Source organism: Castor canadensis, chromosome 14 (genome assembly GCF_047511655.1).
Source record: "Castor canadensis chromosome 14, mCasCan1.hap1v2, whole genome shotgun sequence".
Classification (NCBI taxonomy): Eukaryota; Metazoa; Chordata; class Mammalia; order Rodentia; family Castoridae; genus Castor; species Castor canadensis.
This window is the reverse complement of record NC_133399.1, coordinates 64511381-64526518: the sequence shown is the minus strand read 5'-3', so window position 1 is coordinate 64526518 and position 15138 is coordinate 64511381. Positions and strand designations below refer to the sequence as shown.

The following is a 15138-nucleotide window of genomic DNA, read 5'->3' as shown; positions in this document are numbered from 1 at the left end:
CTCAAGAAAGAGAATAAAAGTACAGTAATTTATACACTGTCTGCTATGTGCCAGGCATTTTTCAAAATGCACCATGCACATTAGTCTTATTACTTTAATCCTAAAAGGTAGTTACTGTTATTATCATTTAAGGAAAATGAAACTGAGGCATGAAGAGATTAAATAATTGGCTAAGCTCAGGATAGTTAGTGAGGGTTGAGGCTGTATTCGAACCAAGGAAAGTTGGCTGTAGAGATGTATTTGATACTTTACAGTAACTTACAATATAATTTATATTATAATCTAATGTAGATTCTAATTTGGAATATGACTAAATTTAAAGATAAGATTAGGAGGAAAAGAATTAGTGTGGCTTGAGAAGGCTTCAGTCTCACTTGTCCAAGTGCCACTGAAGAGCTGGTCATAAATGACAGTTGTATTTTTAGGATGTGCAATGAAAGGTCACATTTGTCTCATTTCAGAGACTCAACTCTTGTAATATCCATTATAATAGCTTCTTTGCTCTTATCACCCAGAGACATATCCTTCATAATCGAATAGAGAGCTTAATAGATTTCTTTATTCTTATTTAGGAATGGGTATCATAATTTCATTTAGAATTTAAGTCTTAGGAGATATCTATACCTAGATCATCTATATCTATATCTTCCTACATTTATATCTAATAATATTGATTGGTCATTGTGGAATTGTCCTTGAATGCCAGGACAAATCTCTTTTCTGTATTCTAGGACAAAATGATGGAAAACTCTTTAATCTTTTCATGTCTCAATTTGGACCTAGGATAGATCAAAGCTGTGGGAAAATGACACACCTCATAAACAGGGATAATGACAGGAAAGTTATTGCTTGTTTTTTTTGGGGGGGAATGGTACTCTGGGAATAGTGAAAAGCTGCAGGGGAGGCTTCCGAATGTTAGCTTAGTGAAGATTCCTCTGACCTCAGGGGAAACTCGTGTAAGGGAGAATTTAGCAGTCTGGCTCTTGAGAGCACAGCATTTCTGAGGTGTTAAGATGTATTCTATCACTTCCAGAGATGATCTTTGAAAGAAAAGCCTAGGCTGGCAGCTTTTTGGGAGGTGTAAGACAGGATTTTTCAGTTAAACAATTGTTGCTCATAGGCAAAACTTGAAATTGAGGAAGCTGGCACATAAGTTCCAAACTTTCATCTGAACACATTAGCTTTATAACCCTGGGAAAGGCAATTAGCTTCTCCAATCCTTTTTATCATTTATAAAACATAAGGATTTCAAACTAGGTAGCTATGATTCTTCTTCATCTAACATGTGATATGATGTATTTTTCTATGACTCACTGCATAACCTAGTGAGGGAAGTTTATGATAGCCTTTGATGGGGTGACACCCTGAGTTGGGGTAGATAATAAAGTATACATTTATTCTACTGTTCATGAGAGAATACAGTAATACATTAATGTGAAAATTACCAGTAGGGCAGGAAATTGGTTATTTATCATTTTTATGTCCTTTGTAACATATTCTTGGTTTTCAGGCTCCTACACTCCATGGCCTCCTTGACTAGTAAAACTCTCTGCCATATTGAGACTAGTAAAACTCTCTGCCATATTGAGACTTTGGCTGAAAACCTCTGAGTAGGAATTGGCATAAAGTAATTGTGCTTTTCATGGAGTTGCATTTATGTTAAGGATTTCAAAGTGTTCTATCTACTTTTCTGGGCTATGCTAATGCAAGAGAATGTATAAAAGCAAAGGAAAATAGACCTATAAAAGTGGAGGTTTTACTGACATGGAGACAGATGAGTGGAGTAAGGTGGACTGCAATTCCACCCAAGTTCTCAAAATCAATTTGTTTTCTCTCTGTGTGACTAAAAGTGCCATCTATACTCCAACACTTTCACCAGAAGGATGAAGTCTAGCATTTCCAAGGCAAAATAATCAGAAAATTGTCAAACTGTCAAAAAATCATGTGTCAGGATTCTACCTTTGAGACTCATGATTCTTGATCTGCCTTTTCTTCCTTTCCTTGAACTCAACAGGGGTGTATATTATCATAAAAGTTTAGAAAAAGTCTATCATAAGTATAACCATTTAATTCCTAAAGGATTTTTAAAAGTTCCTTCCTAGGGTTTAGTCATCTCCGAGGAAAACTCCTTAGGAAGTCTGAAGAATAGCCAGTGAATCCTTTTGGAATAACTGGAAAAAAGCAAGTAATGCTGTTTACTTTCACCATTGAGACAGATGTATCTTAAAACAAACTTAGTTATTACACCCCTTCTTTGTTTAAAAAAGTTGGGGGTAATAGCAATAATAATCTCTATAAAGTGTTCCTAGAAATAAATAAAATACATACTCATTACTCCTGAGTACCAGTGTACACTGAGATTTCCAAGTCAACTTTTGAGGGGAGATGAGTAACTTATGTATAATGTATTTAGGGTCGTAAGTACCTGATAGTGCCTCACTAATAAGAAAGTCACTTGCACTCATGGCAAAGTGATAAAAAATAATGTTAGATTTTAACAATTGACTTTGATAAACTGCAAACTGATGATAACAATGTTCTCTACCTCACAGTATTATGCTATATTACTTAATAAAATATTAATAATAACATTAATACTCATCATTTCAATGGCCCCAAAGAGGATATCCAAAAAGGATATATTAATGTTTGTCATCAAATTTTCTAGCTCGTTAGCTTACATGGGTGTAACTGTAGGGCTGCAGCTTGAAATCCACCTTCCCCACCAGCTCTTCCAAAATTTGCCTTGACAGTGGCTGGGAATTCCCACCAGAGGGGGCCTCTTCACATGTGTGGGAACCAAGCCTGCTATTCTGTTCTTCTTTAGGGGAGCATCCATGAGAACACAGATCTCCCACTTTCTCTGACACATGCAGTAACATTCCCACTGCTGTGTCAATTCTGCAGGACACATCTGCAATATTCCTCCCTCCCAACTGTGAGGCCTTCCTTACATTGATTTTGTTTTTCAGCTGAGTTTTACAGCAAAAGGCAGGGTATGTACCTTTAAGTCTTCTCACTGTTGTTCATCAAAATGGTCTCAACTTCAGCTTTTACTTATGGTCCCTCTCCCTGAAAAGAGCCTGGGAAGCCCTTTCCATTCTGTCCTCCATTTTCCATCCTCCTCCTTTGTTTCTTCCCTTCTTTCTCCATCAGTAAACAGACTCACACACAATACATACTGACAATAACAACAGCAACAAAAAGAACTTAATGTCTCCACTCTCCCCCAAAATCATTAATTCATGCAAATGGTCAGGAGAGATGATGGGAGAGACAACATTGCCTGGCAAAAGAAGATCACCAATCACTGCTGACTCAGACTAAACAAATAGTAACATAATAATGTTACTATTTATTTATCACACTGTTTGGATTTTATGACCACCAATCGTTAATAAGTATCTTACAGTTTGTTATAGGAAAGCACTTTCAAAGAGTCAGATATGTCTATTAATGGATAAGTATCCCTAGCAAGTAGTGAGCATCTAGCAATAAAGGTATTTAAACAGAGCTTATAGGATCAGCTTGAAGGTAATTTCTCAAATGTGCTGTTCTCCTTATTGGATTAGAAGAATGCAAAGGGCAAGATATCATTTATTCAGATTGTGTTTTACATAACATTGAAGTTCAGTATATATGAAATTCTAAAGAATTTTCATATATCTGAGTTAATTTAATCCTCACAAGCATCCTGTAAAATAAGAACAACACTTCTTTAAGAAATAAGCAAAAAGGCTCAGAAAACTTTTCCTAGGGTTACAAGGTTTGTAACAGCAGAACTGAATCCTCATCCCAGCCAGTTACGTCCCTAACCTTTACATCTCTTGCCTGATGTAAATGCTCAGTGATTGCTCATGTCTTTGTTATCTGACTGTGTTAGTTTTCCTTCACTGTAACCAAAACACCTGACAGAACAATTCAGAAGAAGGGACAATTTATTTTAGCTCACAGTTTTAGGGGTTTCAGTCCATACTCCTTGGTTCAGTAGAAGCTGGGCCCATCGTGAGGTAGAACATCATGATGGTGGGAACATGTGGCAGAGGCTACTCTCCTGGTGAATAAGAAGGAGAGGAGGAGAAAGAGAGAGAGAGAGACAGACAGAAAGATAGACCAGGGGCCAGATATACCCAATGACCTGCCTCCAGTGACCTACTTCCTTCAACTAGGCCCCACCTCCTCAGTTTCCAACATGTTCCAAAATAGTGTCACCAGCTAGGGATCAAGCCTTCAATCCATTCACCTTTTGGGGGGACCCTTCATATCCAAACCCTAACACTGGATAAAGACTGCTGCTTTGGTGGGATAAGAAAGTATATCTACCTGAGATTTACTGATCTTCCATACTTGCTAGAAAGTTCCAAGATGTCTTGAATCACACACACACACACACACACACACACACACACACACACACACACACACACACACACCAAAATCAGGAAATCCTTTTCCTTTCATTCTCCTTTTCTCCCTCACAACTTGGGTGACCTATGTGAAATCCACAGGACTTCCTGTTATTTCCAACAGTACAAATTAGTGGCAGTAGATTCTAAATTTCTTCAGGTAAGGAGTCTTTCATCTCTATATTTCTTCCTTATGCTACTTGGCACTGGCTTTCAAAAAAATTAAACAAATAAATGAATGGAGTTAATGGCTGGGAAGGTGGAAATGACTGCGAATGCCAGAGTCTGAGATATAAGGAATCAGGAGCAGTTTTTCAATTCTCATCTTGAAGCTGGTCTTTTATGTGTCTTCCTAATGTTTTAATTACTTGTCAGTGGAGAGAGACTGCTGAGTGGACTTTGTGGGTCTTTGTCCAATTTGATGTTAATGTGCTTTGTTTAAATCATTCAGGACTCTGACTATGCTCTGAGATGGGCTGTTAAGCATGCCAGACTTCTTTTGGAGACTGCACATTCAGGACTTCAGGACTGGTAGTCTACTTTTTTCATGATTTATGGCTGGAGGTATGCCCTCCTGCGAGCTATTGGTCAATGATAATAATGTAGATACCAGTGGCTCTGTGGATTTCCTATTGCCCCTTTGATAGTCAGCATTTGATAGAAGCATTTAATCAGGTATAAAGTGCTAGGGGTGGGAAAACCTTTTCAGGTTGTCACAGCACTGTGGAGCCAATTGTGGGTTTTCTCTTCAAATTTTCTAAACTAGCAAAATAGGATTTCACATTTTCCTGCATAATTTTGTCTGTTCTTTCCCTGCCCGAGTAGGTAAACTATTCCAGGTAACAGGATGACAATTGCTCTGATCCCTTGCTTTTCTTGCTTTTCTTTTATTTTCAACTTTGACCCTTGAGGCAAGCTAAGCCCAAGGAAGCTCTCACCTTTACTGTTAACAGGTAGTCACTCATGCTTTCTCCATAAATGTAGAGAAAGTCTGCTAAATAGCATTGGCTCCTAACTACCAAGAAGCTAATCCACATGCTCTTGTTAAAACAGAGGGGATACTGAATGTTTGAATATAATGCCTAAGTATGTTTATACATTTGCAGGTTATTAGGCAGTGAAGTTCATAAACCTCACATTTCGGGCAGTGGTTCACAAAATGCATTCTCTCCATTAGCAGCATGGCAGCATCACCAGAAAACTCGTTAGAAATGTAAACTTTTTGCCCCTTACCTTAGACCTACTGAGTGAGAGCTTCTGAGGCCTGCAGCCAGTGCATTTTGCTGTGCAAATGATTCTGATGCACTAAAGTTTGAGAACTCCCGGTTTCAGAATGTTATATTCCCGTGTCTTTAGAAAACAATGACACGAGGCAGGAGGTGTAGCTAAGCAGTAGAATGCTTGCTTTGAATGCTTGAGGCTCTGGGTTCTATCTCCAACACCACAAAAATAAATACAACAATGATATGGACAAATTAAATTATCCCTTTTCTGAGCCGCATTTAGTCATGCTGAGCAATTATTCGTACCTTATCTCAAACATATTGTAATCATATTAGAAATGCCAATTCCCCTCTTATTCAAAGGGTAAAATAGGCAACATCTCCTCATGGGGTGCCCTGGTAATGACAGCTCCAATATAAGAACTGAAATGAAATACATGTGCAAACAATTCTTAGTGCCAAACTATTCTAAGAAGGCCTACCTTTGCACCAAAAATATCCATAGGAATTGTTCCTTAACACCATTTAGCAGAGAGAGGAGTAGAGGAAATGTGGGAGTAGGGGAAAGCATTTTTAAAAGTACCTTTTCAGAGAAGCAGCTTATGTTTGAACATAGATAAAAATGCTTTATAAAGTAGAAATAAGTGGTATCTATGCATTTAACAACTCTGTAAGCCAGAGTTTTAATATTTTATTATTGTTTTTATTGCCTGTAATTCCATCTTTTTGTGACAGTACTGGGGTAATGTTGGTAAGCACATGGCCACATCAGTCATTATTAATTAGCTGGCATTCATTGAGTGCTTAATATGCATCCATAACTGAGTTAAAATAGGAGTAGTTGAAGCCTACTGGCCCCTGCTTTCTAACAAGCTTATAGCCTATTTGGAGAGATTGTAAGAAACCTGAAACTTCTGAGCTCAGTAAAGTAACATGATCAAAAAGTAAAGAGGCATAATACAGAGACCGCAGATGAGATGCACAGAGGGGATTAAGAGCTCAATGTTTAAAAGGAGGTTTCAGCCAGGTATTGTGGTACACTATTGTAATCCCAGCACTTGGAAGTCTGAGACAGGGGGATCATGAGATCAAGGCCAACCAGTGCTACATAGTGAGATCCTGTCTAAGAAAAATTTAAGAAAATAAACAAAAGAGGCTACATGGGGCAGGTGGATTTAAAAGGATATTTAAGATCAGTGGTGGTCATTTGCAAAAATGGCCTCAGTTCTTCTGCTTCCTGTAACTCTGCCCTTTAGCAATGCAAAAGGACATTTCATTTTCTTCACATAAGGAGGTAGAATGCAGTCTACTTTTTCATTCTGTGAGTCTGACAGCCTTGTGATGGTGGCAGTAATGATATGATATGAGATGCTAATTCTGAATTCAGGCGTCAAAAGACATTGCATGTTTTGGGGCACTCTCTTGAAACATATTCAGCCACCTCAAACAAGCCCAAGCTAAGTCTGCCCCCAAGGATGAAACTACCTCCTTTATGACCTGATCTCTTCTCAGCTGAAGCCATTGAAGACTAGTCAGACCCCAGGAGAAGACCCCTTACCCCAACACACATGGAGCCCAGTCGTAATTGCTAACTCAAGAATCCTGAAATGGATGAACGGATACTGGTTTTGGCCAACAAATCATGGAGTGGTTTGTCATGCAATGATAGACAATTCATTAAAAGTTCTGAAAAGTGGAGAGGAAGGAGAAAGTGGTCTAGGCTAGTGCTGCACCTCCAAAAATGTCAAGAGTTAGCAATGTGTGAGGTCAGGCCAAAGAAAAATGGACAGACTAGTAGGATTGGATGTCTGAACTTTCATTAAATGGCTAGGAGCTCAAGAGAACACATATTGAAGGTCAAGGCCACATCACTATGCTGCAATTCAGTGATATTTCTGGTAGCACTCCATCCTTCATCAATGCATAAGAAACAGGGATTGCCATATGTTGTACACAGGGCGAGCATCCAGACCCTGCCCTTCCAAGCTAGCCTTTGAGAGAAGGAAACATTGCTTTCTTGCTACCTATAGTGTGGCAAGAACAAAGGATCTTTGCAGTTTATAATCTTTGTATTTTTATATAAAATTATGAAAGCTTATCTGCCATTCTTTCAAGAAACAGCAGCTTGGGAAATACCAGAATAAAGAGATTAAGAAGTTAGGGTGTTTTTAAAGTCTTCATTTTTTTCACGATGTGGTTCTGCAGAACAACTTTAACACAGCTTTATAAGGTCATTGAATGTATTTTTCAACCATAAAAGAGCCGAAGAGGAAATATTTACCTTGAAGTGCTAAAATGTGTTCTTTCCCTTGTATAGTAGCGCTTGAGGGAAAAAAATCCCTGCGATGTGATATTCTCGTTTTAGAAGTAGCTCCTTAAATTTGGCAGGACAGGTGAGGGGTATAGAGGGGCAAGAAGGGTGGAGTTATGGTGGGGTGTGGTTTTCAAGTGAAAATGTTTAATCCAAGACTCCTTATGTGTGGGATCTTTTTGTTCCAGTAGATAATGGAATTTCTTTCATTTTTTTAAAAAACCGATTAGTTGACAAAGTGCCCTAAACTTTATACAAAATGGCCTTACTGAGCAAGTATTTTACTCAAACTATGCTTCTATCAGCGGTAGCTCTCATGTCCGAAAATCACGGTGAACCCGGAAGAAAAGACAAGGGTAATGAAGACTCAAGTGCACACCCTGTGTGCGTGGGAAAGCGAGGGCATGTTTCAAAGTCGCTGTTTTCATTGCTGCTTGCCTTATGAACATGTTGCTCCCTGTTGGCTGTCACGTAACCAGTTCACGCAAAACTTTTCCGAACCGAGGCCCCGCGTGTCCTGTGTCCCACCCTCTGTCCCCAGCCTGCCCACCCCCACCCCCGCGATTGGGCATCCTGCGCCGGCTGGCTAACAGGTCCCTGCTCACTGAAGCGTCACCTCTCACTCCCCAGTAAATCTCCGCAGCCCACTCGGACTGCAGCCTGTTTGCCGCGCGCCCGTCCTCCCATTGCAGCAGTCCGGGCGCGGGCGAGGGCGAGGGAGCAGGCGCGCGGGGAAGGGGAAGGGGACACCCAGGACCACCAACTCGCGGGGCCGGCTCGGGAAGCAGCATGGGGAAGGGGAGCGCGGGGCGAGTTCGCAGCACAGGTAAACAGGCTGGCGAGGCGCAGGGCGCTGCCGCCGCGGCCACCCAGCGATTTCCAGGCACGCAACTCCGCCTCCAGGGCTCTCTCCCTCGCGCTCTCGCCCCGCCGCTCGCTCGCAGCCCCAGCAGCCGCCGCAGCATCACTTCACACAAAGGACTGTTCCCCGCTGAGCAGCTCCGCCACCTCCACGTCCTCCTCCGGTGACAGCAGCCCCGACAGCAGGGCTCGGGCGCGGCGGCGCAGGGTGGGGGACCTGTCACTCCTGCAGCCAAGGCGGTGGCAGCGGCTTTTTTCCTTTACGCTTCTGCTTGGAATTTTTTTTTTTTCTTTCGCCCTTATACCTCTTCGCCTCTCTGTGGTTCCACCCATCTCTCCCCCCTCCTCCTCCCATCAACAACTCTCCTACTACCCCCCCACCCCCAAATAAATAAATAAAAGGAGGAGGGTAAGGGGGAGGAGGAGTGGTGCTGGGGGTGGGCAGGAAAAGGGAGGCAGCGCGACAGAGCGAGGCAGAGTCCGAACCGACAGCCAGGAGCCCGCACGCACCTCACACCATGAGATGGCGACGCGCCCCGCGCCGCTCCGGGACTGGCGGCCCTCGGGCCCGGCGCCCCGCCGCTCGTTCGCCGCCGCTGCTGCTGCCGCCGCCGCCGCTGCTGCTGCTGCTGCTGCTGGGGACCGCGGCCCTGGCGCCGGGGGCGGCGGCCGGCGACGAGGCGGCTCCCGCGGGGGCCTCGGTGTGCTACTCGTCCCCGCCCAGCGTGGGCTCGGTGCAGGAGCTGGCTCAGCGCGCCGCGGTGGTGATCGAGGGAAAGGTGCACCCGCCGCGGCGGCAGCAGGGGGCACTCGACAGGAAGGCGGTGGCGGCGGTGGCGGTGGTGGCGGGCGAGGCACGGGCGTGGGGCGACGAGCGCCAGCCGCCAGCCGAGGGCCCAGGGGCGCTGGGGACGCCCGCCGAGGACCCGCTGCCCCCCGCCAACGGGACGGTGCCCTCCTGGCCCACGACCCTTGCGTCCAGCGCTGGAGAACCCGGGGAGGAGGCGCCCTATCTGGTGAAGGTGCACCAGGTGTGGGCGGTGAAAGCCGGGGGCTTGAAGAAGGACTCGCTGCTCACCGTGCGCCTGGGCACCTGGGGCCACCCCGCGTTCCCCTCCTGCGGGAGGCTCAAGGAGGACAGCAGGTACATCTTCTTCATGGAGCCCGTCGCCAACAGCAGCAGCCGCGCGCCGGCCGCCTTCCGAGCATCTTTTCCCCCTCTGGAGACCGGCCGGAACCTCAAGAAGGAGGTCAGCCGGGTGCTGTGCAAGCGGTGCGGTAAGTTCCTTGCCGCCCCGGGGCGGGCGGCTGCGGGGCGCGGGGGGCGCGGGTCGGGCTCGACGGCTGGCTGCGGGGCACAGGCGTCCTGCGAGTTGCGCGTGTTGCGCGGTGGACTGCGAGCAATCCCCGGGACGGAGGCTCCGGGTTCCCCCACCATCCTGCTGCCTGGGCTTCGCGGTCGGTAAAAGCCCCAAGTTTTGGTGCTCGGTTGGGGCGGCCTGAAACTTTTGAATCCTTTGGGGTTTGGTTCACTAAGTAGAATCTCACTGTGCCTGCTGCCTTCTTGCGTGTGGATTATTGAACGTGGTTTTGGCTAGTTGCTGCTGACTGTGCGCCCCTGTGTGTGGGGCTTCTCCTTGGCAGGAGGAAGGGTGAATCCCCAACAGGATCTAAACGCCTTCCCTTCACTTTTGAGTCCTGAGTGGGCAGATGAGATGGCCGAGGATTGTTTGTGTCTGTGGAGAGTTCCAAGGAGGACAGGACAGCACGCTAAGATGCCACTACAGATGTGGCAGAGTTTGGGGGTTAACTAATGTCCAACAGATAGGTGTAATCTCTACCCTGTGAATATGGACTTGCCAGAACTATAAAGTGAATTTCTTTTTTTGCGAATCAAGAATTTTTGCTTTTCACAATATTTTGGTTTGGAGTATGTTTTGGCACTTGGGTGAGTCAGAACAGATGAACATAATTAATGGAGCTTCGCGTGTAGACCCTAAAGAAGAATTTTGGAAGAGAAGTTTAGCAGTCAAAGATTTCCCAGACCTTTTTCCACTTTACCGCAGAAACGTATTCTTTCCAGGCCTGCATCATATTATCAGGTTTGAGAAATTAGCTGGTAATCTAATTAGGCTTCTGAGGTAGCTTTGCACTTACGCCATTCATAAAATAACTTCTAGGATCTATATATCTGTATCATCACCTGATTACCATATAATCGCTAACACATAGCAGGGTTTTAGAGTTTCTTCTCAAACCGCAAATTAACGTGATTACACATTGCAAATTCTAACATGCCTAATAGCTTTTCCCCTCAGTCTTTACATATCTGTCTAGTGGATGGTTGTATTAATTGAATTTTTACAAAACTGGGCATCATGCCACACTCAATCTGCCCATGGTGCAAAGCATGTCAGTTCTTTTAAATTTGTATCTGGCGTTGACCAGTTATTCAAATTTCTGGTTGCTGTTGGTGGTGCTTGTGTCCTGCAGTTCATGAATACCTAATGATTTGGCTTTAATGACAGGAAAGACCCTGTGCGCCCCTGTGTGGGGCTTCTCCCTCATGTTAACAATGTACTTTCTGCGCCAGAGACCTGTTAAGACTGCACCACTCTGTGGACAGAAGCTGTTCAGAGTAGTGCTGAAGAAAGCTGAGTGATGTTGGGATTCCCTGAGACTGACTGATAGATGTCACTGTAAAACATGGGAAATGCTGTGCTGGGAGCTGTCTTATTAGGCAATAGGAAAACACAGCAACCTTGTATCACAGCTTGTGTTATTCTGGAAGAGAATCTGCAACAAAACCTTTAAGTCATGTCAAGTTTGGTTTTCACATGTTTTATTATGTATAATTTAGGAAGGATTTTGACTTTCTTCAAACCATTGCTGTCATGGTGGGAAGTTAATATCAAGGGCATTGGAATTAGCACCAATGCCTAGGATTGAACATACACCACCAGATTAGCAATGGTGCTAGTAGTGCCTTTTTACTTGAAACTAATGTCAGAGTTCAAGGGTAAAGTTCTTACAAGCATCCAGAGTATGTTCGGACATGGAAAATTCATGTTATCCAGAGGAATCATATTCTGCTTTGTGCTTCTAAGAGGAAAATTCTTTACTGGGTAGTTTTGCCCTTTTGTTTGCCAGAGGAAATGCATAGTTGTAAATTGTGGCATGTTTTTTTAAAAGTCGTTTTTTTTTCTTTTTTTAATGAATTGGAAACTTCCCTGCATGTAATTGCAGGGAAGTAGATTAAAAAATCATGAAGTTATTGCACTGGGTTTGTGTACTCATTTTGTGTGTTTGGTGACTTTAGTGTTACTTAATTTAAGGTAGGAGATTACCTGACACCCTCAACTAATGGCTTAGCTAAGGACTAAGTGAAGTCGTTGCTAAAAGTTTCTCTTGCATTTTTACCCACACAGTAGTTTGTAAAATTGAAGGATAAATGTAAATAATATAAGCTGTTTTCTATAATGTTAACTCAGTAAATTAATGCTTAGCATATTGAGTATAAAAGTGTGTGAAGGTATATGTTTGAAAATTTGTGAATTTACCCAGATGTGTGGTCTCAGTTACCAGTGTCATCTGGAATCTCCCAGGCAATGGAACACAGATAAGTGGGAAATGTATAGAGAGAACAGAAGCTGATTTGTCCTGGTCGAGCTGCTGCTGTGTGTATCTGGGGAGGTTTCAGGGAGAGTGATGCGCAGAGGGTCCTTATCTAACTACAAGAAGCTGCCCTGGGGGTGTGGCGGCTGTGTGCAGGCTTGAGCCAGGATGCCAGGCTGCAGAAGGAAGAAGGCAAAGTCATTTTGTGATATTACACCTGGGGAACAGTTTCCAGATCTCATGCTCTCAGCTGCAGTGTCGTTTCGGACAAGTTGCTTAGTGGTGTAGAAACTACACACGCAACAGATTAGCCTTAGGGTTGAGCTAATAGGAAGCTTCCTTGACATTTTGTCTTCTTCCCCCCCACCTAGTATAAACTACTGAGTACTGCCTATATAAAAACCTCCTTGAAAAATGGACCTTTTGAAACAGAAACTGTTGGTGTGCTTTAGAAGACAACATGGAATATCATAGCTTGTTTGCTTTATTTACAGTTGAGGTTTGAATACATTATACTTCCTTTAAGTTGTTTAAATTCTTCCCAGTCTTTCTTTTCTCTCTTGCTCATTGAATGATCTAAGAAATGTTCCTAGGTTTTGTGTTCATCAGAAGGAAGAATAATTCGCTTTTCTATTAAGTTTTTGTTATTCAAACAAGTCATTGTTTGATATACTACACCTTCAGTTTTCAAAGCATTGTGGTTACACTAGACAGAAACTGATTTCAAAAATGGAGTAAAAATACAAGATGCTGAATAATATCCACAACTGGGCCAGGCCAGCTTTGCACATTGACTATGTTCTTACAAGCCAGTCTAAAGATTTTGCATATTATCTGATATAGGAATGAAGATGCATATATGTAAAAGTATTGATAATATAAACATGTTTATCAAGTATTTATGATAAATGGCACTTGCTTTTTCTAATATCATCCATCACTGTTTAATAAAATGTGCTGACCTTATGGTGTTACAGAAAAAAAAATGCTGCAGGGAATTTTCCAGTCAGCATTGAAGAAAATTATTCTTAATAAAAGCTATATTAAAGAAGTAGCAGTAGGAACAGATATAACTTGACTGCATATATTTAATGAATACACATGAAAATTAAATTTCCAAAGAGTTTGTGACTGCTGTCTTTAAACTTAAGTATTGCTGTCAAAAATCTATATTGGATTCAATTTCCTTGTGTTGAAGAAAGAAATTATATATGTTTTTATTTGTATCTATATTAAAAAATGAAACCAAGATAGGTTATTTTGGGAAAACAACCCTTCAGAAAAAAATATTTTAAAAAGTGAATTTAAATATTTGAGTTAGAATATCTTACTAGCACTAGGGGATAGTTCTCATCAGTCGTGGGAGAGCCATAAATCCTATGAGTCTAGGGAAGGTTTTATTGTGGGTCTTAATGCATTAGTTAAGCCTGGGAGGTTTAGATAACCCTGATGATCAAAACAATGAGCAGTGCCTCCCCTGGCCTGTATATTTATAGCAAATGAGAGCAAAAGACATGATTGGGTGGGTTACTGCCCTTGTCAAATATGATCTATTCATTGTTCAGGAAATCTCCTTTGCTTTGATACTCATTTTCTTCCTGTTATTTTTTCTTAATTGTAAACATAGCATATTTTAAAGCCTACTTTTACATTTTAGTGATAATTTATAAACTGGCCAGATGTCCAGAGATCTTTAAACACTTTTCTGTCCTAGTACTTACCAATAACTTATATTTTTATGGTTTGTTTTTAATAAGCTTAAAAGATATGGAAAATAATCTCTTTAGATAGCTCTTACTGTATGAATGGGCATTTCGATTAGCCTTATATAAATAAATGATAGTGAAAACAAGAAAAGAAGTATGCAATTAGGGTTCTTACTGAGTCAAGTAATTTGTTACCCAAAAAAATGTGCAGCATGACTTAGTTAGTTTAGAAGCAAAAACTAACTTTAATGTTCTTATTTCAATCATGGACAGTCTTTAATCCACATACGCTGCTCTAAATTTGTGCATGTATATGTTACTCTGTGCTCTTATGTTACCATAAAATTAAAATTAAAGTAACATTATGAAAGAATGTAAGACTTAGCTAACTCTAGCTAAGAGTACCCCATCATCCTCAAGATTGGTCACTTTATAGTGTTTGAGCAGCTGCTTAGTGATTCTTCTTGTTTAAATGTAATGTTGCATTATTTGAGAATGTGTAGAATACAGAAGAGTCTCACTAAATTGAGTGATTACTCTAGTTAAGAAGCATTAGTTGAGAAACTTAGGCATTTTCACATTGCCTAAGCTGTTTGGTGCTGTAAGGCACTTCAGGCAAACCTGTTTCTGAAGAGTTGCTTTCTTCATTTCTGCCCCAAGTGATGATCCATTTGATGATCCACAGGGTGAAGTTGATAAAATAAAAGAAATTTTGGTAAGGTTGAGAGCTGAAAGTGGGTTGACTAGTCTCTGCTTGGCATAGATGCAATTGTTAGGAAACAATTTCTCCCAATATCGCCTAGCCATCCAGATGTTGTAGAGAGAGATACATAAGTGGTAATTTACATTAGTCTTTGATGTTCTTTAAGAGAACTGGGAAATTTTTCTATATGGAAAATAGTTTCCTAATCTTGATTCATCCAATTTGGACCTAATAAAATGTATACCTTACTTTTCATAATAACTAAACACCAAAAGGAAGAAATTTTATTCAGTTTGGATGGTGCATGGGCAAG

The 15138-nt window shown here is 42.0% G+C and overlaps 1 protein-coding gene across 1 annotated transcript; it reads left to right on the top strand.

Annotated features, from left to right (window-relative positions):
- Positions 1–8821: 8821 nt before the first annotated feature.
- On the top strand, positions 8822–10267 carry LOC109675066 (uncharacterized). Its single transcript, XM_020151882.2, has one exon. The coding sequence runs from the start codon at positions 9320–9322 to the stop codon at positions 10265–10267; it is 948 nt and encodes a 315-aa protein (XP_020007471.1). The 5' UTR covers positions 8822–9319.
- Positions 10268–15138: the final 4871 nt, after the last annotated feature.